The sequence below is a fragment of the Neovison vison genome, chromosome 12, assembly GCF_020171115.1.
Source record: "Neovison vison isolate M4711 chromosome 12, ASM_NN_V1, whole genome shotgun sequence".
NCBI lineage: Eukaryota > Metazoa > Chordata > Mammalia > Carnivora > Mustelidae > Neogale > Neogale vison.
Window position 1 is genome coordinate 116,624,931 of NC_058102.1, and position 20,847 is coordinate 116,645,777.

The 20,847-nt window shown below is 36.8% G+C and overlaps 1 protein-coding gene across 1 annotated transcript in view; it reads left to right on the forward strand.

The window, feature by feature from the left end:
* Window positions 1-20,847, forward strand: part of ITGB1 (integrin subunit beta 1) — a 46,101-nt gene that overhangs the window by 23,307 nt on the left and 1,947 nt on the right. Inside the window, exons 5-15 of the mRNA XM_044228851.1 lie at window positions 1,493-1,663; window positions 2,220-2,458; window positions 5,209-5,364; window positions 6,125-6,220; window positions 6,475-6,564; window positions 9,634-9,774; window positions 9,939-10,138; window positions 11,909-12,147; window positions 12,371-12,593; window positions 13,215-13,447; window positions 15,368-15,534. Coding sequence (XP_044084786.1) covers window positions 1,493-1,663; window positions 2,220-2,458; window positions 5,209-5,364; window positions 6,125-6,220; window positions 6,475-6,564; window positions 9,634-9,774; window positions 9,939-10,138; window positions 11,909-12,147; window positions 12,371-12,593; window positions 13,215-13,447; window positions 15,368-15,534 — 1,955 coding nt within the window. The remainder of the gene's footprint in view (window positions 1-1,492; window positions 1,664-2,219; window positions 2,459-5,208; window positions 5,365-6,124; window positions 6,221-6,474; window positions 6,565-9,633; window positions 9,775-9,938; window positions 10,139-11,908; window positions 12,148-12,370; window positions 12,594-13,214; window positions 13,448-15,367; window positions 15,535-20,847) is intronic.

A 20,847-nucleotide genomic window follows, 5' to 3' on the forward strand; every position in this document is an offset into this window, starting at 1 on the left:
ACATATGGACCAGCACTCAAACAGAAATGTGGAATATGTCAAATTTTGGAAGTTTTTTGCAGATATAACAATTTGTTAGACACATATACTTGAAATAATGAAGGTTGCCTAATGTCTGAAGGAAATTCTGTGAAAGAGAAAGTATTATATTTAATGGGTTTTAAAAATAAAAGTGTCCATCCCGTGGTACAGTTACCTAATATAAACACACTGTTCTAACTCGTGTTTTTTCTTTGTATATGTTTAATGTCATTAACATATTAAACTATTATAAGAGTCTCTGACAGTCTTGCATTGAAAAAAGAAAAAAGAAAACAAGCTCTTTTCCTACTCTTTCCAGTGTCTGTCCCTTTTCTCTGAAAAGAATGGTACACAGTCATTGTCTCCATGAGTTCCCCTCTTGACCACTGTTCAGCCTGCTTCTCAACCTCTTCTGACAAAGCTCTGCCTTCACCTTGAACCACCAAACCTCATAGACTCTTGTCAGGCCCTTCCCCCCTGCCCTTCCCTTAACCTTCTTGTACCAAGTAACACCTTTGAACTTCTTGAAATGCTCCCTCTTGGCTCATCACTCCTCTTGGCTCATCACTCCTGGTTTTTCTTCTTCTTCTTCCTGGTTCTTTTCTCCCTGGTTTTTCTTTTCTCCTTGGCTCATCATTCCTGGTTTTTCTTCTTCTCTTTTAACATTGCTTTCCAGTCTCCTTTTGGTGTCTTTCTACTTCCTTCTTCTTTGCATTCCACTTCATTGTTGGTTTTTCTCTCATGGCATTAAAACCATCTGTGTGCTGTAACATAGCCTTTTCTCTTAAGCCCCAAACCCATTCACCCAGCTGCATACTAGAAATCTGTATAGAAAATATCTGTAAGTAACATGCAATGATTTTTTCACCCAAACATCCTCTTTCTCCTCTGTTTCCTGAGCAAATTCTACCTTAACGCCTCTTGTGTCTCTCTCCCCTTCTTATTCCTTATGGTTTTGGTTCGGATCTTCCTGTCTTCCCCTAAGAGTTTTGCAGTAGTTTCTCAACAAATCTCTTGTCTCTGTCATTCATTTTTAAAACTTTTTTTTTTGCCATGTTTTTGAAAGTAAAAATCAGATGATCTTGTTCACTTACGTATATAAACAGGGAACAGACTGTTTTTAGAACTTTTGGTCTCTAAAAGCTCAGGTGCACGCTGTAGTGTGCCCTGTCTCACCCAGCCCAGTCTGATGCATGCTCTCCCATCTATTTGTTGTCCTTGGTCATAGTTCTAAGTCAGCTCTCTGTCTGTCTTGCCCATGTGGAGTGTTGTCCTTTTCATCTTGCATGCCCAGGGTTGGCGTGGTAAGTGTTTGTTGAGATTGAGTACACACCCGTTTAGTTAGCCAGCGGACTTCCCAGGGTCTTATAAAAATTATGGCAATAATACAGTTTGTAAATCCAGTTTGCTTTTCCTCATTTGTTTTTGATTGCTGGCAACTAACTTCATTTTCTAATCTCTGCTTAATTAGGGGAGCCACAGATATTTACGTTAAAATTTAAGAGAGCTGAAGACTATCCTATTGATCTCTACTACCTTATGGACCTCTCCTACTCTATGAAAGATGATTTGGAGAATGTTAAAAGTCTCGGAACAGATCTCATGAATGAAATGAGAAGGATTACTTCAGACTTCCGAATTGGTAGGATTATTGGGAACATTCGTAATTTTCATTTGTATAAGTCCTGGCAGTTTTGTTCTTCATTGTATACTTGTGAAATAAATAGGCCAGTTTTTAGCCTTTTCTTTCAGAGGGGAAACTGATATTCCTGTCACATATCTGCAATTTTTGTGCCTCCTTGTTCCTCTTTTACTTTATGCTGTTATATTACTTAACACAGATTATATCACGTAGATAATGAAATGCATGCTTGTTTTCATAGGAGCGTATTCATTCATTTGTTGAATTACTTTTTAAGCATGTTGAGTATTCCAGTTCTGTTCCATTACTAATTAATATGGCCACACCTGTCTGTACAGCCTAATAATAATCTAATAATCTCTAATAATAATGTAATAATCTCTCTTCAGCCCTGGATTTTTCGTATTATAATGATCTCTTTTCCAAACTTTATTATTAAAGTCTTATTTCTTATGGAAGATTGATGTACATGTGGTAACATAACTTTATTCTTTTTAATGCAAGTTTGTCTGCCCATCCATCTATCCATCTCTCTGTATGCATTTTTTCTTCACAGGATTTGGCTCATTTGTGGAGAAAACTGTGATGCCTTATATTAGTACAACACCAGCCAAGCTGAGGAACCCTTGCACAAGCGAACAGAACTGCACCAGCCCATTTAGCTACAAAAATGTGCTCAGTCTTACTGATAAAGGGGAAGTATTTAATGAACTTGTTGGTAAACAGCACATATCTGGAAATTTGGATTCTCCCGAAGGTGGCTTTGATGCCATCATGCAAGTTGCGGTTTGTGGAGTAAGTGCATTCATTTCCTACAAAGGAACATTACTTGTATGAATTATAAGTGTGGTTTTACTATCAGTGAGGATGGAAGAACTTACCTGCTTACCAAATCATGCTTCATGATCTCAGAGGAGTACAGAATTTGATCCCTTAAATTCCTTCAAGCTACACAGGTGCTTTGTAAAAGCTTATTTAATCATTATGTCCCCTATTTCAGCTGGGCAGCTACTTCATTTCCATAGGATCTTGAAAGCCAGCATGCTCACCATTTGAAACAGTGCGGCGGTGTAGTTGTACTTTGGCTGGTGTTCTAGGTTTTTAGAAGAGGCGCAGGTGTCCTGACTCCAGCTTGTGCCAGACAAAGGTGGAGCTATGCTTGGCCAAGCACCAAGATAGCCCAGCTAGAACAGCGTCTCAGGTGCCATTTCCTTTCAGTGGGCTCTGCTCTGCCTGTCACCTCTGAAGGATGTCTTCCCTGTGTCTTAGTGACTCAAAAAGCAGGAACTTTTTGCATCCTAGTTTATAAACTATATGAGAACTAGATTTTGAGAAGTCCTAGCTTAGTAATCATTTTAATTGGAAGATTTTTAGTAGTGGCATGTTCATCTCCATTAGACTAGTGGTAGTATTTTATGACACATTTAGCAGCTGAAGATTTTGAGGTGACGTTTTCATGACACAGCTGCAGCTCAAACTAGAGAGCACTGTGAGGTAAATAAGGTTTGTCTTAAGTACCTACTTCTGTCTCATTCCCCCCCTTTTTTTTCCTTGTGGTATCCCTGTTCCCTAGAAGACCTTCCCTGATTCTAGGTGCTTTTTAGTGATTATTCCTCAACCAGTTTTTGCTAAGGTACAGCTACATCCAAGATAATGATGTGGTTTAACAATACGGTTGTGGTGGTTGAGAGAACCATTTTTAGACTGTTACGACACTGTTTCACATTGTCCCATTGCCGCCGAGTCTGGACAATGTACTTAGTCCCACTGGAGGGCGGTTTCCTTCTCCATGAGAAGGGATAGTTTTAGCTAGACCTGATGGGACTGTTAGGAAGCTTAAATACTAATTAATATGCAGAGCTTAAATACGGTATTTGCAGAGTGCCAGGAGGCTCTCTGCAAATATTAAGTACTGTATTAGTTAATTTTTTTTTTTTTAAAGATTTTATTTGACAGACAGAGATCACAAATAGGCAGAGGGCAGGCAGAGAGAGAGGAGGAAGCAGGCTCCCTGCTGAGCAGAGAGCCTGATGTGGGGCTCCATCCCAGGCCCTGGGATCATGACCCGAACTGAAGGTAGAGGCTTTAACCCACTGAGGGTTAACCCACCCAGGCGCCCCTGTATTAGTTAATTTTGATTTCTCCCTGGGACAGTTGTCAAAGGGTAGCCTCTGCTTTTAATGGTGAAGAAAGACTAATATTCCAGGTAGTGCCTTGCCTGCCACCCTTCTCTTGGAGCTATTGATTCATGATCCTGTTAGCAGCTCAGTGTGGAGAGAACATTGTCTGGGCTGCTCCATCTGTGCCTCAGTCTGTGGGATTAAAACAAGCCATAGCACCCACGGCCGCTGCCGTCCTTCTGTGTTTACCATGCTGATGAGAGCAACCGTTGCGCCTGCTTCTCTAGATGCAGCGTCCTAATGCTTGCATCGCCGGCATCAGTGCCCTCCATTCTTGCCTTCAAGGAATTTACAGTATTACGGGGCTATACACAGATGTATTGAGTAAATTTAGACAAATACAATTATAAATTTACCATAGAGAGAGAAGGATTTTTTGCTACTTTATTGGGTTTTTTTAAGATTTTATTTTTTAAGTAATCTCAACACCCAAAGTGGGGCTTACAACCCCTACATCAGGAGATACATGTTCCACCAGCTGAGACAGCCAGGTGCCCCTTTATTAAAGGTGCCCCTTAAATCCTTTGTTGAATGCGGAGGAGAATAAAGTACAAGAACAAATAAATAGTACCGAGGAGGCATGGTGGGTGGAATTAAGCAGGGCAGGTCTTGGGAGAAGATCATTTCTTCTTAGTTAAAAAAGAAGGCCTAATGTGGAGCCTTGATAAAGGAGGTATGTACTTTTGAAGCTAAAAGCAGGGTGAAGGATGGATGGGAACATGAGAGGAGTAGTAAGGTGAAGTACGGAATGGGCTGAGACGTTTTTATGCACCCATTAAACACCTGCTGTGTGTGAAGAAGCCCTATGCTGGCCCCTGGAGGTATGATGATGAGCAGAGCCAGATGTGGTCCCTGCCGCACATGCAGTGAGCTTACCCTGTGCTCGGGGAGGGAGATACTGATTTTAAAAGATACAGTTTTTTGGGGCGCCTGGGTGGCTCAGTGGGTTAAGCCGCTGCCTTCGGCTCAGGTCATGATCCCAGGGTCCTGGGATCGAGCCCCGCATCGGGCTCTTTGCTCAGCAGGGAGCCTGCTTCCTCCTCTCTCTCTGCCTGCTTGTGATCTCTCTCTGTCAAATAAATAAATGAAATCTTTAAAAAAAAAAAAAATAAAAGATACAGTTTTTTAAAAAGAGCTGAGAGAAGTGGACAAACAGGCAAGACACAGTTTTCCTGGGGGATGGAGGAGCCCTCTGCCATGGTCTCTGTGCAGGTGTCAGTACGAATGTTAGCACCGCAAAAAGACAAGCTACGGGGAAGGTCTAGAATGAGGTTAAAAGTGCAGTGGGAGCCTATGTGAGGATGAAAGCTTCATGCCCAGTGATTGTGGGTAGGATATATAAACTGAAATCTTTTTCTTTTCAAGTCCTTGATCGGCTGGAGGAATGTTACACGGCTGCTGGTGTTTTCCACGGATGCTGGGTTTCACTTTGCCGGAGATGGCAAACTTGGTGGCATTGTTTTACCAAATGATGGACAGTGTCACCTGGAAAATGATATGTACACAATGAGCCATTATTATGTGAGTGCTGAATTCCTTACATATTAAATGGATTTATGTGGGATTTTGGTGTTTAATACTAAATACAGTGTGGACGACTGGCTTGTGGGTTTGTTATTTTGGTAAGTACAGGCCCTAACCTAATGTGCAAGGAAGCTAGTGTCTGTGTCTGAAGATGTGGTTTTGTGCTTGTTTCCTGCTGCGTAGACAAGGGCCTCATTAGGTGAAAGCAGCTGCTTGGACACTCTCACTCCATGCCTCCGCTCATCGCTGTGTGTCTTCTCCCTTGCACACATCATTTCATAGCAAATTTGGTACTATTTCCATACAGATGATTTGTATAGTCCAGTACTCCTCCTCTTACTTATATAAGATTTTTGGAAGTAGGCACTCTGCTTTTACCAAAAACAAAGATTGGCAAATTATTCAAATTCTAGAAGAAGTCTAAACCTGGTGAATTTTGGTGATTCATGATATAACCTATAGTTATTGGCAGTTCTTTAATTTTATTGTTCTAACACTTAATAAGCATAGATCTTGCTTCTTAACACCTTTTTATTGTGGAAGTTGATTTATGTGTGTATGTGTGTGTGTATATATGAAGATAGAAGATTAGAAACCCACATGCACACACCTCCCACTTCAGCAATTATTTGTGTTATTTCAAGCAGCCTTGTATAAGCAATGCAGTTAAATATGCAAATCATCACTTTGAAAAAGTATTGAAAAACTTGGAATACATTGGATGTAATTACATACTAAACTTTATTTCATTTTGTAGGATTATCCTTCTATTGCTCACCTTGTCCAGAAATTAAGTGAAAATAACATTCAGACAATTTTTGCAGTTACAGAAGAATTTCAGCCTGTTTACAAGGTAAGTATATGTGTGTGGAAGCAAAATATGTCTGATTGAAATATGGGAAAGTGTTACTAGCCAGACAGACTGGATTTTACAGTAGTGCTTTCTATTTTTAATTACATCGAAGACTAGTTTTTTTCAGGTTTGACTCCTTACGTTATTTAGAGACTGTCTAGGGTGCTTGTACTTCAGTATTTAACATATTCAGTCAGTGCTCATCGGTTGAATGAATAGTGTTTGTATTCACAGTTTTTATCTTTTAATTTCAGGAGCTGAAAAATTTGATCCCTAAGTCAGCAGTAGGAACATTATCTGCAAATTCCAGCAACGTAATTCAGTTGATTATTGATGCCTACAATGTAAGTACATTCTGCATAAGATCTCTTTTAAACAATACCCTGTTGAATGTACGTTGCCCAGAGAAAGTAAATGTCCCTTCATACACGATTTAGCAACCCAGAGGACAACGTAAAACTAACATGTTGTGTATCTGGAGCAAAAACCACTTATATTTTCTTATAGAAGCAGAATTATGTACGTAACCTAAACAAAGCAAAAATACATTAAAGGCATGTTGGGGAGGTTTCTAAATGTCTGTTTGATGTTATTAAGTAGGTTTCCTTGTTGGAAAACAAGTGAAACATAACTTATATTTAGACTTAGAAGATTACCTCTGTCTCCTCCCCCCTCCCCCCAGTTTAGATTCATCTCTTTTGAGGAATTGTTCTGGAAAAGCTTTTTTGCCAGTTCTTCTCTTGCCATAGATTCAGAGAAACAGTTTTCTATTCTTAAGAAATACGGAGGCACTCCTATATACATTTGCCATAAAATATGTACATAGCTAAATATATATATGTGTGTGTGTGTGTGTGTGAGAGAGAGAGAGAGAGAGAGACTTGGCAATTTTAGAAAGATTGATACAATTTTTTTTTCTTCCCTCACACACGGAAGGAAGTTGAATTATCTAGAGCTCTAATCCAGAGTACGTTTAGTGATTCTCGTTAAGCATTGGTGAATAATCATTTTAAGTAGTCAAAAGACATTTGTAATATTGTACCCATTATGTTTCTACCCCACAACCTTTTGACAGGTTGAATTTTAGATACTTTTTACTTTATGCTGAGGACGGTTTCCCAAAATGTTTTGGAAAGAACCTACTCAAAGAGATCCTACTCAGAGAGGGTTTTTTATTACAAAGATTTTCAAGACTCTAAATTGTTCCATGTCTTCCCTATAGTTGTTCTCCATCTCAACAGAATATCGCAATATTTTCCCAAGTCACATGCATGTAGGTGTGTGAATGAGAGACAGCTTGCTGCTAACCCTGTTCCATTTGTCTTGAGCTTTCTGATATTCTAAAAAAAAAAAAAAAATGTGCTGGCTTGAATCCTTTGTACTTGGGGTTTTGGGTTTGTGTGAATTTTGTTGTTGTTTTGTTGTTAATTTATGTGTGTAGTTTCTTGGCTGGGGGGATGGGGAGCCTGGTCTGTAATGGCTCCTAAACAGATTTGTTCCTAGACTATATAGTCAGTTGTTTACCTGTGTCCTTAGTTGGCTGGAAGTGGTAGGGCCAGAGGAGAACCATATTGCCAATGGGGCAATATGTTCTGAGTTCTTAGGACTCCTCATATTTAATATGAAGACTTTTCTGTACTGTATGATCAGCAATAATTAAGCACAAATATTCCTTTTTTAAAAAGATTTTATTTAAGAGTGAGAGAGCACAAGCAGGGGTGAGGGGCTGAAGGAGAGGAAGAAGCAGACTTCTCGCTGAGCAGGGAGCCTGATGCAGGGCTTGATCCCAGGACCCCGAGGTCATGACCCGAGTAGAAGGCAGACACTTACAGTTAAGGGTCTGAGCCTTCGAGTTAAGATTGAGCCACCCAAGCCCTCCATCTTACTTTCTTTTCTTTTTTTCTTTCTTTCTTTTTTTTTTTTTTTTTTAATTGTCAGAGAGAGGGAGAGCACAAGCAGGGAGAGTAGCAGGTGGAGGGAGAAGCAGGTTCTCCATTGTGCAAGAAGCCCAATGCTGGATTGGATTCCAGGATTCTGGGATCATTACTGGATCCCAAGTCAGATACCCAACATCTGAGCCACCCAGACATCCTGAAGTGTAGTTTTTATGTGGATACGTTTTCATGCGTTGTGGGCTGCTGGATTGCATGGTTAAGATAAGTTTATTTTATTAAGAAACTGTCAAAGTATCTTCCAAAGTGGTTGTGTCATTTTGCAATCCTGCCAGTAAAAAATGATCACTTCTGCTGTGCCACATCATCAGCAGCATTTAGTCCTGTTGTTGCCTGGACTTTGACCATTCAATAGATACATAGTAATATCTTATTCATGTTTTAAATTGCATAGAACTGATGACATGTCATGTGAAACATTGTATGCTATGCTTATTTGCCCGTCTGTCTTCTTTAGTGATGGGTTTTTGGGACTCCTTTGTTTTCTTTTTTTTTTTTTTTGTCCTAGTGTTTAAATTGCTTGATCTTTTGTAAAAACACAAATGACATAAGAGTTGACATAAAACTTACACTTGTTAGCACAATCTATGACTATTGGACTTATCTAGCCCTGATACCTTAATGCAGTATCCAAATTAAAAGAGGCAACTGTCCTTGTGCTTAAGGCTCAAGAGAAAGACAGCTGTCTAAAGGAGACCCTCCAAAGAAGTTTCATAAGAACAAAAGTCTTAACCTAAAGGAACGTATTACATTTTGCCTTTACTACTGAATTTTAAAATTTTGGTTTCCAAGGTAATATATATTTTAAAGAAATGACAAAATGAATATGTGTGTTACAAGGGGATTCTTTTTTTTTTTTTTCATGAAATGGTATTTTTTTTAAATTTATTTTTTATTTTCAGCATAACAGTATTCATTATTTTTGCACCACATCCAGTGCTCCATGCAATCCATGCCCTCTATAATACCCACCACCTGGTACCCCAACCACCCCCTGCCCCTTCAAAACCCTCAGATTGTTTTTCAGAGTCCATAGTCTCTCATGGTTCACCTCCCCTTCCAATTTCCCCCAACTCCCTTCTCCTCTCTGTCTCCCCATGTCCCCCATGCTATTTGTTACGCTCCACAAATAAGTGAAACCATACGATAATTGACTCTCTCTGCTTGACTTATTTCACTCAGCATAATCTCTTCCAGTCCCGTCCATGTTGCTACAAAAGTTGGGTATTCATCCTTTCTGATGGAGGCATAATACTCCATAGTGTATATGGACCATCATGTACAGTATTTTGAAGAATTTTGATTTGAGCCTGTTTCTCTGTAGTCATGGGTTTTCTGGTCATTCAGGATTTGGCTCCAAATCTTTTATTTAAATAATAACATTTCTTAGTAGTTCATTTTGCCCGTTGGTTTTATGCATTCAGTATACTTTATAGTAGCATTTTGTTGTCTTTCTTTCAGTCCCTATCCTCAGAAGTCATTTTGGAAAATAGCAAGTTACCAGAAGGAGTAACAATAAATTACAAATCTTACTGTAAGAATGGGGTGAACGGAACTGGGGAGAATGGAAGAAAATGTTCCAATATTTCCATTGGAGATGAGGTAAGTTATATAAGCATTTTTCTGAAGAAAAGAAAAAAAATTGCTTGTTTATAAGCAAATCTAGTTTATAATTTGAGATATAGTAAAAGAAATGAGCATTTTGAAATATTTTTTAGCAGATTTAAATTGCCTAGTGGTTAATTTAATTGTTTTTTTCCTTCAAGGTTCAATTTGAAATTAGCATAACTTCAAATAAGTGTCCAAATAAGAATTCTGAAACCATTAAAATTAAGCCTCTAGGCTTTACTGAAGAAGTAGAAGTTATTCTTGAGTTCATCTGTGAATGTGAATGCCAAAGCGAAGGCATCCCTAGCAGTCCAAAGTGTCATGAAGGAAATGGGACGTTCGAGTGTGGAGCTTGCAGGTGAGCTGAGGTTGATGGAGAATGACAGAGAGAGAGCTACATTAGGTTTAGAAAGTTGTGGGTAGGCTCTTTTGAGAAATCCAGAAAAAAGTCTGTTTAGAGCAACTAAATTCTTTGTTTCAACCAGTGCTGCTCACCATGAGGTCAGTTTGAGGATCTTGTGTGGTATTTATAGAAAGTTCTTTCTTCCCTGCCTTCTTTTTTGTCAAGAAGATGTTCTTTGAAATAAAAGATTTTATAGCCATCTAAGATATACATTTAACAAATTGTTAAGGTAGCTTTTGGGTTTTTCCCCTCATATAGTAGCAATCTGAATTTTCTAGAGCTAAATAAGCTTATATAAAATACATTTACAGAAAGGGTTTTAAGAAGATATATCAAACTTCCAGTGGTTTTATCTGGGAAGTGGAACCAGGAAGCAGTAAAGGTTGTTTACCTTGTGCATGTACTTCTGCGTTGTTGGAATAATTTTTTAAAAACAAATATATTTTGTGCAAGTAAAAAGAAAAACTATTTTCTGAACATGGAATCTACTAATAAAACTATAATCGAATCATTAAAAAAATTTTTTTTTACACTGTGGTGGTTACCTTTTAATTAAAAATTAAAATTGAATAGATTCTGAATATAGCTTTCTCCTTGAAAGATAGGAGGAAGAGGAGAGTATTTTGATCTAAATGTCAGCCCCAAATGACTAGGCGTTGAAGGGTTTTTAATCATGAGAAAAATAAATGGCTGGATTTCACCATCTGTTACTAGTTGTCTATTCTAAATAACAATTTAAATATTACATTTTACTTTTTTATGTTATATGTGTCCTGATGGAGTCATGTAGATTCATTTTTAGTAAAATTCATTAACTAAAAAATCTTAAAAATGTCTTGTCTTCCTGGGAGGCCTGATGGTTCAGTCAGTTAAGTGGCTAGCTAGCTCTTGAGTTCAACTCCCGTCATGGTCTCAGGTTGTGGGATTGAGGCCTAGGGGCATGGATCCAAACTCAGTGGGGAGTCTGCTTAAGGATTCCCTATTTCTCTCTCTCTTCCCCCATCCCCAGCCTGCCGGCCTGCGTCCATGCTCGCTCTCTCTAAAATAAATAAATCTTTAAAAAAACAATAGTTTGCCTTCCTCCCCTTTACATATTCTCTAGATACAGAATTAGTATATTTCCAGTGTCTATAACCCTTGGATGTTCAAAAAATACAGTGTGTCCGAAAAGTCTGGACCCATAGGATGTACCTGTTTTTAAATAGTATATTTTTAAATGCTATGATCAGTATGTTTTTCTATAACTTCTATGCACTTTTTGGGGCGTGTTTATTGTACTTATTTAGATTAATGGTTGGACCATTGCTTTAAATTTAGAGATGCTTCATCTATAATACCAAATGTGATAGCATATCATTTGAGAACAGAACTAACATACTCTTAAAGTAAGTTGATCCTATATTTCCAAATGTTTTGTTTACCTGTTCAGTGCTAGATGATATTTTCATCTTGATCAAAATGGTTATTTTCCTGAATACATTTTTTCCCCTAGTCTCTTTCCTATATTCCATGTGAACTTAGCTGGTGCATGCACACACACATGTATGCACATATGAACACTTTCATACATGTCTGTGACATGTGGTGTGAACACTCCCATGTAATATAATTGTATTTTGAAGATACCATTCACAGTCTTGTTTCCTCTCCCCATCTTTCTCACAGTATGACTTGTTATTTTAAATTTTTATTTTATGTGATTGAAATTTTGGTTTCTTTCTTTAGGTGCAACGAGGGCCGAGTTGGTAGACATTGCGAATGTAGCACAGATGAAGTAAACAGTGAAGATATGGATGCTTACTGCAGGAAAGAAAACAGTTCGGAAATCTGTAGCAACAATGGAGAGTGTGTCTGTGGACAGTGTGTTTGTAGGAAGAGGGATAATACAAATGAAATTTATTCTGGAAAATTCTGCGAGTGTGATAATTTCAACTGCGATAGATCCAATGGCTTAATTTGTGGAGGTGAGAAAAGGGTCTGAAAATCGTTCTAAAGTGTGATTTCATCTAATACAGTAAAAAAGCATTAGGAGTTTTCTTGGTGAATAAGTAGAAAAAGGGCAGCACTGTAGGGTCCGTGTATCCTTAGCTACGTATTCTTCTACATCACTGCTTATTTTGACTTTGAAGTCAGTGCCATGGTTGATATCTTTACCACTGTTGTGAGAAATGATATTCTTAATCCCAGGAAATGGTGTTTGCAAGTGTCGCGTGTGTGAGTGCAACCCCAACTACACTGGCAGTGCCTGTGACTGTTCTCTGGACACGACTTCGTGCCTGGCCACGAACGGACAGATCTGCAACGGCCGGGGCGTCTGCGAATGTGGCGCCTGTAAGTGCACCGACCCCAAGTTCCAAGGGCCGACCTGTGAGATGTGTCAGACCTGCCTCGGTGTCTGTGCGGAACATAAGTAAGTTTTTCCCAGGTGCCAGAAACAGTTGGTATTTGCTGTCTGTTGGCCTGTGTAGTATTAGACTAGATCCAGAATAGTACTGATACTCGGTCACACTGGAAATAAAATCTCTGACACACGGTGGCCCGCTCTGCGTCTTAAAAATCCTTTCTCAGTTGCTGGTGTTTGTTGTATGATACTTAAGTTTGTTATAGGAGAGTGTTGGTGCCATTGTTTTGGTCCGAATTGGCTATGTCGTTGACTCCACATGGTAACCTTTGTGAATTAGTATTACCACTTGTTTAATTACTGTCTCTTGACTAAGCTAAGCAAAATTGAACGTTTTGCCTTTTGAAGAACTGTTGTATCCACAACGCATTGTTTAAATCATTTTGGTTTTGTGCTATGCATTTATAATGTCTGTTAAGGCTAGTCTTATTTTACTACTTTTTTACTTCTCTTTTTGGATTTTAGTTTGAACTGTACTATGTAATTTCGCAGGGGAAATGAGCATTTTTATATTTAATTTTTCCATCTAGAAGTGTCCTGTGCCTCTCCTTTATTCACAGGAAATAGTCTTTCAGCAAATACTCATTTTAAATTTTAAATACTTTTTTAATGTCATTTGTATTTTCACAGAGAATGTGTTCAGTGCAGAGCCTTCAATAAAGGAGAAAAGAAAGACACATGTGCACAGGAATGTTCACATTTCAACATCACCAAGGTTGAAAATCGGGACAAATTACCGCAGCCAGGCCAGGTTGATCCCCTGTCGCACTGTAAGGAGAAGGATGTTGACGACTGCTGGTTCTATTTCACGTACTCGGTCAATGGGAACAATGAGGCCATCGTTCATGTTGTAGAGACTCCGGGTAAAAATCTGATCATTTTACATTCTTTTCTTTTTCTTTTTTCTTCTTTCTGCTACTACTTAGGCCTCTTGGCATTTTCCCTAACACCCAATGATAGCCTCCAGCTGGATTATTTTAGGTTCAAGTTAAGGCAGTTTAAATCTCAAAGCTTAAAATAGTATTGTTAACTATATAAGAAATAAGGAAAAGAGAAAGCAGGTCTTAAGTGTTATGAGTGGAGAGTTTGAAGACTAAATGCGTGAATCCACATAAAACACTCGGCATACACTCAGCATACTACCGGACTCTTCTTTAACCAGGAACTTACTAGGACTTACATCATTATTGATGACGCTTAAGTTTGAGGTTGATTTAGGTTTAGGTACTACTGGGAAAGATAATTTGTTAAAGGATATTGTAAAGCATGAATTTTTTCAGCTTCTCAGAAGATGAAACATTTTTTATTTTGATTTTTATAGACACTTTTATTGTATATTCTTTCTACATTTGTATACAAGTTTTTGTGAAATGTAAATTTTCATTTCTTTTGGAAGTGTAGTAGGAATGGATTTCAGAGCATATGGTGAGCATATGTTTAACTTTGTAAGAAATAGGTAAACTGTGTTTTTGGAAGTTTCTGTATTGTTTTGCATTTCCAGGTATGTGTTTGACTGACAAATATTGTTTACCAGTTAATGCTTCCTTCTCTTTTCACCTTTTTAACAGTGTTTTTTTAAAGAAGCTTTAATTTTGATGAACTACCGTTTGTCAAGTTTTTCTTTATGGATCTTGCTTTTACTGTTACTTAGCACTCTGCCTAACTCAGGATCAAAAGGACTTCTCTCCTGTGTTTTCTTCTAGAAGGTTTATAGTTTCTGGTTTTCCATTTAGGTCTATAACTCATTTTGAGTTATTCTTAGTATATGGAGTGAGATTCAGTTTTTTGCATGTGGATGTCTAGTATTTCTAGCACTGTGTGTTGGAAAGATTGACCCTTCTCTACCTTTGTTGAAAAATCAGATGATCTTATTATGTATGTTGGCCTATTTCTAATTATTTATTCTGTTCCATTAATCTGAGCATCTGACCTTTAGCCAATATACCACACTATCTCAATTACTGTTACTTCATAGTTAGTCTTGTAATCTGGTGATAGGAGATATCCAACTTTGTTCTTTTCCAGAGTGTTTTTGAAACACTTTTGTAGTTCTCTGCCTTCCTTGTGCATGTAGAATTAACTTGCTAATATCTATAAAACTCCTGCCAGGATTTTGATTGGGATTGCACTGAGTTTATGTAGATCAAATTGGGGGAGAATTGACATCTTAGCATTTATTCAGGTCTTTGATTTCTTTCATTGGTGCTTAGTAATTTTTGCATGCAAATCTTGCCCATATTTTGTTGGATGTGTACATAAGTACTTCATGATTTTCGATGCTATTGTAGAACATATAATTTTCTAAATTTCAATTTCCAGTATGTAGAAATGAACTTCTGTATAATATAAATTCATACAGTTTTTATTTATTGATCATGTATCCTATGGCTTTATAAAGTCACTTGTTAGTTCTAGAATCTTTTTTATAGATTCTTCAGAATTCTTTTCATTTACTTATTTTGGGTTTCTTTTTTTTTTTTTAAGATTTTATTTATTTATTTGACAGAGAGAGATCACAAGCAGGCAGAGAGGCAGGCAGAGAGAGAGGAGGAAGCAGGCTCCCTGCTGAGCAGAGAGTCTGATGCGGGGCTCGATCCCAGGACCCTGAGATCATGACCTGAGCCGAAGGCAGTGGCTTAACCACTGAGCCACCCAGGCGCCCCTTATTTTGGGTTTTTATTCCTATATGTTTTGGATACGAGACAAATGAGGTCTTTGTAGTTTGGGCCGTACTTTACCTATATCATCCCTTGTGGGCTCACTCTTTCCTTTTGATTTTACAGAGTGTCCTACTGGTCCAGACATCATTCCGATTGTAGCTGGCGTGGTTGCTGGCATTGTTCTTATTGGGCTTGCATTGCTGCTGATTTGGAAGCTTTTAATGATAATTCATGACAGAAGGGAATTTGCTAAATTCGAAAAGGAGAAAATGAATGCCAAATGGGACACGGTAAGTTGCAGAACATCTAAAATGTAAGGAGGTTTACAAAGTAAATGTAACACTTCTAAGGCTTGTCTGTTAACTCTAAAACTGATTATTAAAGTCTTCTTTAAGTATTTTTATTTCTCCGGAAGTTCGTCCCTCAGAGAACTTGTATTTAGTGAAAAGCAGAAAACATCTTAAATATATCCCCTTAAAACATGACATTTTAAGAAAGGATCTTCTGAATACTGTGGTCATTGTTTTTATTTCCTAATTGTGATCTTAAATCTGCTCTTCTGCCTTTTCTCGTCTCATGTAAAGTAGAGTTCTAAATAATGTTACCTGTGTAAAAAGATAATCAGTGGAAAGTTTCTCTCTCTCTCCTTTCTAATGAAGAACCTTAATTGAAAGCAGCCAGACTCAAAAGGCTACACATTTTATGATTCTACTTATATGACATTGTAGAAAAGGCAGAACTATAGGGGCAGCACTAAATCAGTGGTTTCCAGAGGCTGGAGTGGTGGGGAGAGGGCACGAGGGATCTTCTTGGGATGATCTTGATTGTGGGTATGTATGTACAACTCTGTACTTAAAAGGGGTATATTTAACATATAACATATTTAACTTTCTGCAAATTGTAACTTAATAAACTTTGTAAAAATTTTTAAAAGCTGTAAGTGAGTGGAATGATGTGCTAGCATATAATGTATTTTGAAATATGAAGTCCAAGGGTGGGGTGGCCAAATGTTGGCCTTCATGTATTTATCTTTTGACACAAGAAGGCAGTCTTTGGTAATTTTAAAGTATAAATGAATTTTAATCATTTGCATTTTACTGCAGTTTGTGTTTTTTTTTTTTAATATAATGATATTTGGAAGCATAAAAGTAAAATTTATAACATAGTGAAAATTCTCTTATAGTGGTTAAACACTATACATGTCAATTTTTTTTTCTGATGAAATCATTAGAAACTATTTCTTTTACTTTAGCAAGAAAATCCGATTTACAAGAGTCCTATTAATAATTTCAAGAATCCAAACTATGGACGTAAAGCTGGTCTCTAAGTTGCCGTTCGTATTTTCTTTCATTTTCTGTCTTTGCATGTGAACTCGTATTATTTTTTACTGCACTGTGTGTGCTTTATCACTGGTGCTGTTTTTTTAAAGTCTGGCTTTATTTATACGGCTATATTGTGGCTTTTTTTGGTGTGTGTGTTCATTTAGAGTTAGTGTTTCAAAGGGCTTTAAAATCAGCTCTCTGGTGCAGGAGCAGCAGCTGGGTTGTAGTAAAAAGAGGACGTGCTTTGTGGTCAGACCGACCGGGGGTCAGAGCCCAGCCCTTTGACAGCATTGAGCCGCGTGGCTGTTCAGAGCTTAGCTGTCACATCTTTAACGGGGAGCTGTTAATAACCTCTGTTGTGTGGGTGTGGGTGTCCGGCTAATGAACTGCGTTATGTGATACCAGCCTGTCACTTATAATCTTCACGATGCTTCTGCGCTTCAGGTGGCATTATCCTTACATATGAGTCACTATATGGAGATTTCAGGATGAAATAGTGAAAAGTAAAAGTGAAATCTAAATTGCAAGATAGAAAAATAAATGTAACCTGGTGAAACTTTGGTATAATATGCAACGACAGTATCATTGGTTTTAGAACTATTTGGAGATTCTCTAGTTCTTGATTTAAGTTGAAATTCCATTAAAAACCAGAAGACCTTTTATTTATGTATTTTTTTTTCCTGGTTATTGAATGGTTCTAATATTCAAATCTAACACTGAACTTCTTAAAAAAAAAAAAAACAAGACTTTAAAGAGAAAGTCCCATTTACAGTTTTAAATAAAAATTTAGTTGAAAATTAAAAGTTGTAATAAGGCTTGCTTTTCCTATTCACTGAGCTAGGGTCATCTATTTTGGTAAATGTACATTTTACATGAATGACAAATTTATTATTTTTTCTTTTATTGTTTTATTATTTTATTTTATAAAAATATTATTAAATATTATTAAAATTTTATTTTATTTTATTATTTTTTCTTTTATTTTCTTTTAGTGGTCAGGATTTCCTTATATCTGAATTTTCATGAAATGCTTCTAGCATATTTTGTTACAATTATGTAAGTCCCTAAAACTGATTTAAAAGGTTATAATAAGAACAGATTCTCCTGGCTGGTGATCCAGAATTCCTCTTTGCTTTCCCAAGAACTTTTTTTTAAATTTCACACATTAGAAAATGGAGACACAGAAGGGTTAGGTAAATTGACCAGGCTCACACAAGACTGGTAAGTGGAAGAGCTCAGAATCAGACCCAGGCAGTTTGGACTCCAGGGTCTGTGTTTTTACCCACTACAATGTATTAGCAGCAGTCACTCACCTTCAGGAGACTCTGTTACCTGGTAAGAAGAGGTAGATCATTCTTTATAGAGAATTTCAGCTTTTTAACATTTGTAGTAACTTAGAGTAACATTGTAACATTAATGCATTGGACAACATTGTAACAGACATACCACTTAAAGACACTTTTTTTGCTTATTTACTGAGAGTATACTTTAAATACAGGATTGCTCAGTGTTTTTAAGACTGTTGGAAACCATTACTTATCAGATTTTTCTTTTATTTCTAAGCAGATTTTAAGACTTATTCAATGGCAAAATTAAATTTGATGGCAGAAGATTACTGTCACATTCATATATGGGCAGGCTGGTACATTTTTGTATTAGTCTAGACTTGGTGTGTTCTCTTTCCTTAATCCTTTCCATGGAGTATTTTTAGAAGGAAACAGATTTACTCAATTTTCTTCCTTCCTTCCGTCCATCCTTCCTTCCTTCCTATCCTCCTTCCCTCCATCCTTCCTTTTTTTTTTTTTTTTTTTTTTGTAGGTCAAATACAGTCAAATATTGACAATTCTATATGATTCCTTCACAAATGAGTTAAATTTCTGTGTATTCTATTAAAAGGTGTAATTTCTACCTTTACTACACATGAAATTGTACATTGAAGGAAATTAATCAATAATAGTGAAACTCAATGTTTATATCATTAATTTTGGCTAAAATTACTTCTTCAGCCAAAATAAGCCTTTTGGATAACTCAAGGAGTAAAAGTTTCATTAAAATTTTATTATTCATTATTGAAATCCAGTAAATTAATGGCTACAGGTTATTCTAAGATGTTTTCTCACAAAAAATTAAAGTAGAAATAAACAATAGAAATTAATGTGCATTAAGAAATGAAAATAAATTATGATTGTGAAACACTTTTCTGATATGGGACCAGCGTTTACCAATCAATGAATTATGTCATTAACATATTTCAGGTAATGAACAGACATTGTAATTACTTTATGTCGTAAGACTATTATGTAGGTAAAGTCAAATTTATTAACTTTATAATTTTAAAGTGGATTAAAAAATTGTCTATCCTCCTTGCTGTTATACAAATTTAAATGCAGCTTCCGAATCTCTCACAGTTGTGTGTTGTCTATCTAGTATGTTGTGTTATAATCCGTGGTGATTCTGCAGCCACTGCTCTCAGTCATTCCAGTATAAACGTAAAGATGACCTTTTACTGAGTGCAGAAAACTTCACTGCTGAATATGACCCTTTTCTCTTGATTTAAATATGCTTTTAATTTTTTTTTTTCAAGATAGGGGTGGGGTTGCACTCTGAACGATGGAAACTAATCTGGTTTACTTTAGTTTACCTCCATTTAAAAATGATGCCTAACACAGATAGTTTAATTTTACCTCTAACCTTGCATGTTAAACTTTTGTTTGGATGTAACAATAAATATATAAACATTTGTGTATATGAAAAGGCACTTTTCTCCAAAGGTAAGTTTCTGCCTTATGTACTTTGGACTCATCAGTAATTTGGGTGTTTTTTTATTTTGTTTTGTTTTCTGGGTTTTTTTTTATTTTTGGGTTTTTTTGTTTGTTTGGTTTGGTTTATATATGAGTTTACCTCCCTTACAATTCTTAAGTATGAAATATTTGATCTAATGTATTGTTTTAAAGGAAAACCTTGATTTGTTTTTGTCAGTATATTTGTAAGAATCTAGTTTTAGCATCGTGGAAATAGAATGGAAATAGTTTAACTTATTTGTACTATATAACTTGCTAAGAATGTAGTTGCCAGGATCCAGTTTCCTGTCTCCGTTATGAAGTGTCAGCTGTAATGTCTGTATAATAATGTATTAGCTTCAGTTGGATAAGAGATAAGAAGTTGATATCCTCCTGTATTTTTTTTAATCATCCAGATTATATAATGTTTGTCTCTGAGGGATCCTGAGTTCCATGCTTCTGAAATGACTGGTCAAGTTGTATTTTGTGGGGTGGGATTGGGGTTGGGCTAAAACATAGTGTCCTGTCTTAATAGGAATTCAGACTAACTGCTGAGCTGCAGTGGTAGTGGTTTATTTGGTGGGTTTCAGGACCACCCAACTTTACACGCTATACTTTTCCTCAGTGATTTCCTATCTATGCAATAAAATTCAGTCTTTTCAGCATGGCCTACAGGACCTTTAGGATTTGGCACTGTCCTTCTCTCTTGTCTCTTCTCCCTTGCTGACACCTCCGGACATACACTCACACGCACACTGTTAAAAACTTCTAAACTGTATGTATTTCTACACAAATGTGTCATTCTTTTCCCGAGACCTTGACTTTGCCTATGAACTTTGATTTTCCTTGTGTTTCTATTTATCTTTTAATATTTTATCTATAATCAATTTCTCTGAAAATACCTTTAATCTTCTCTAAGTCCCATTTTTTTTTTTACGGCTCCCATATTGTGTATGTAGTTGTATTTTGTACTGTATCAAAGTGCCTTAACTTATTTGCATGTGTGTCATCCACCAGATTGTACCCTACTAGAGGGCAAAAATTGCAGCAATAAAAGCCATATCCAAATATAATCTGCAGTGGAGTATAAATAAATTTTAAAAGCAAAAATCACTATTTAGGTGCTTTCTACAAATATTTTAAAAAGTCACCACAAATGGCTCTGGTACAATACAAAACCAAACAGCATTTCAAAGTCTTAATTTTTACCGAAAAATTAATACCTTAAGTTTTTATTTAACATTTATTGATTTGTGCTCACTGTAATTTCCTCTGATAGAGAATTATTGGCCATACTTCTCAGTTGGCATTTAAGGATAGGAGAAAGAAACTGCTCTAGTAGATATTGAAATGTATCACTCTTAGCATAAGGGTTTTGTAAGGGTTTTGTTCTTTTTTGTTTTTGTTTTTTAAGAAAATGGTAGTGTGGAAGTGTATGTTGTTTGCCTGCTTAAAACATCAGTGCCTGCATATTTTTGGATCTTGGAAGAGCTCTTGTATT